Source organism: Acartia tonsa, chromosome 5 (genome assembly GCF_053477335.1).
Source record: "Acartia tonsa isolate MP-2025a chromosome 5, ASM5347733v1, whole genome shotgun sequence".
Taxonomy (NCBI): domain Eukaryota; kingdom Metazoa; phylum Arthropoda; class Copepoda; order Calanoida; family Acartiidae; genus Acartia; species Acartia tonsa.
Window position 1 is genome coordinate 14,301,277 of NC_137264.1, and position 2,824 is coordinate 14,304,100.

The 2,824-nt window shown below is 36.6% G+C and overlaps 1 protein-coding gene across 1 annotated transcript; it reads left to right on the forward strand.

Annotated features, from left to right (window-relative positions):
* The first annotated feature begins 211 nt into the window (after positions 1–211).
* LOC145318829 (uncharacterized) lies at positions 212–2,824 on the forward strand. Its single transcript, XM_080160468.1, has 2 exons — positions 212–303; positions 952–2,824. Exons 1-2 carry the CDS (start codon positions 296–298, stop codon positions 2,822–2,824), a joined length of 1,881 nt encoding a protein of 626 aa, XP_080016594.1. The 5' UTR covers positions 212–295.

A 2,824-nucleotide genomic window follows, 5' to 3' on the forward strand; every position in this document is an offset into this window, starting at 1 on the left:
ACAAAAGTAATTTCTGATAGTTTATTCGAGGTTCAACCCCTAGAAAAGTGTAGATTGAAAGACAAAGGGGTAAGAATTGTACCAAGAGATAAAATATATGTTATTGAGAGTACTTTAGACTTGACTCCAGATGAAAAGATTGACTTAGTGATTACAGATGAGTTTTTCTCTGTGGATAATACCTTGAAAGTAAACTATGACTTTCCCAATACTTTAAGAAATTTAACTTGTTCAGGCGTTTCTGAAGAGGAGAATAGTTGTGGCGCTAGTCCAGAGGTGGTTGGAAGGCGGAAGGATGGACAGGTAACACCAGATTTTTTGGAGAAATCTTTTTTGGGTGTTGGGTTGTCACAGCAAAGGTCAAATGTATCTCAGGATAATGAAAATTTAGATGATTTAGTTGAGGATCTTAGTGATACTTTGGAAAGTACTCATATTTCTGATAGTGTAGAGACGAATGATACGACTGACAAAACTAAGTTAGACTCTACATATTCTACTATTAGTAAGGATAGTGTTTTTCATGGAGATTATGCCTCTGATAATAGTTTAGTAGACAACAGTTTGGGTGTAGAGGATGTTAACATGGAATCTGCTAGAGAGTTAGAGTCTCGGATGAGTATTTTAGAGGACACTTTTCCAAAACTGCAAAGTAAAATTGTAAACTTGGAACAACGAAGGGGAAGTGTTAAACGAGGTAGAGATGTTGAGGAGGATGAATTAGATAGATCGTTAGATAATGCAAAATTGCAAAAAATGTCTGAGACTATTCCTGTTAAAGGTCGTCCTAAAGGTTCTACAAATGAAGTACAATTACAAAAATTGGAAGAGGATAGACAAAACAGAGAAAAAGACAGATTAGAACGTTATTCAGTAGCAGATGTAGTAACTAGGAACCTCGCAAAATTGATTAAAAAATAATATTTGTAATAATTTGTATAATATTTGCAGGAGAAGAGATTACCACGAAAACCGTCGGGAGCGTGATGACAAGAGAGGAAGCGGCGGTGGTGATAGACATGACCGGAATAGACGAGATGGAGATCGTGGTATGCGCAAGAGGTCGCCTGACGCTTGTAGTTCAAAGAGTGGACGTGCTGGACCAGTACCTGTGAAGAAATCCAAGGATGATAGAGGAGTCAGGTACTTGGATATTTTGTTATTTGTTGTTGTGATGCAGGCTTATTGTTTGATTATTGTTGGTGGTATGTATACGTCACAGGATCCACGGTTAGCAGCTTATGATTGTTCTCAAATAAGTAATGTTGAACTTAGATCAGCTGCCTGTTTGCATGATAGGATGGAACCGGTCAGATCTGTGGAATTATTGGGGTTAGCAGAAACCGATTTTATACTGTCGGAAGCCATTAGTTGTGAGGTTAGACTAAAATTGGAGCGCTGGTTTTGCGGCACCGCGAGTCATGTGCACGTACTAGACGTGCCACATGAAAAACAGGTAGAGTTGAGTATGGACGAATGTAGAAGGATTTTTCATTCTGGCAAGTATCAGCATGATGGTATTAGTTTTAAAGTAAACATAGACTTGCCAACTGTTCACAGTTTCACAGTTAATGGAACATTGTCACCTTTCTGGGATGTTGGTGGTGAAAATATTCAATGCAAGACACTGGGAATATACGCGCACAATATGTGGTTCAATTTAGGTTTTGCTGTTGGGACTTTGCATATTTTAGTAAAAAATACACCCGTTTTGATCAAGGGAAATGTTGTTATGGATTATGATAAAAAGACGATTGTGGCGAATTTTGAAGAAAATCATTTGTGGGCAACATCAACTTCTCCATATTTTCCGTATGTAGTACGAAAACCGGCCAGTAATTTTAAGGTAGTTTTTCAAGATACATTTAATTTAACTACGTGGAATGAACAACTTTTTGTTTCTAACTTGGAAAGGAATATTTTAGTTAAAATTATGGGAACAGAGAAACTTACTTTGCAGCATCTGGATTTCAACATTTTTGTAACAGAATTGGAGGGTATCAAGTTTTTAGAGGAACCGAAGGCGGCTGTTAGAAGTTATTTTGGGGATTTGTTAAAACAGGAAGCTAGATTTGATTTGAATGCTATGTTTTTGGCTAGTAGAGAAAGGAATGAGAGGATGATGGAACTTTTTAGTATTTCTAGATGTGCTCAAACAGAAGTTAGATCAAATGTACAGATGCATCATGGGTTCAGAATTATATACCTGGGAGAAATTGCTAAGTATGAAAAGTGTACAGCGGTTGAAATTCCAGTAAAGTTAGGTGTGGATTATGGATGTGCAGTAGGACATTTGATGGTGGATTATAAAGGTGAGACAGTTGGAATACAAGAATATAGTAGAATGATTGTTGCAGTAGAGGATATAAAATTGTTAAATTGTTCGCAAAGTCCTGTATTTTTGAAGTTGACAGCCAATTTGTTCCTTGGGAATCAGGGGCAGGGACTCGAACTTCTGCACATTGCCAATGAAAAATCTGAACATGTGGGACAAAAGATTTTTCTGAACGATGAAAAGGTGTTTATTGCTGATTTTAATAAGACTATTAAATATCAGGGGTTAGAGGATTTTGAGGATTTTCATGGACAAGCTTCTAAGTTGGATTTTGTTGATCATAAGTTGTCATTTTTCGAACAGGTTACAGGTCCTTGGTTTGGTTTAGAACATTTGTTCAAAGATATACTACCATTGTTTGCCAAGTTTGTTTTGATTGTGTTAATGTTGTTGGTAGGTATAATTCCAATGTTGGCATTGTTGTATTGTTGTTGTTCATGGTGTCATAAAAAAAGATTTACTGAGGAAGAATTTAATGCTAGATCTTAA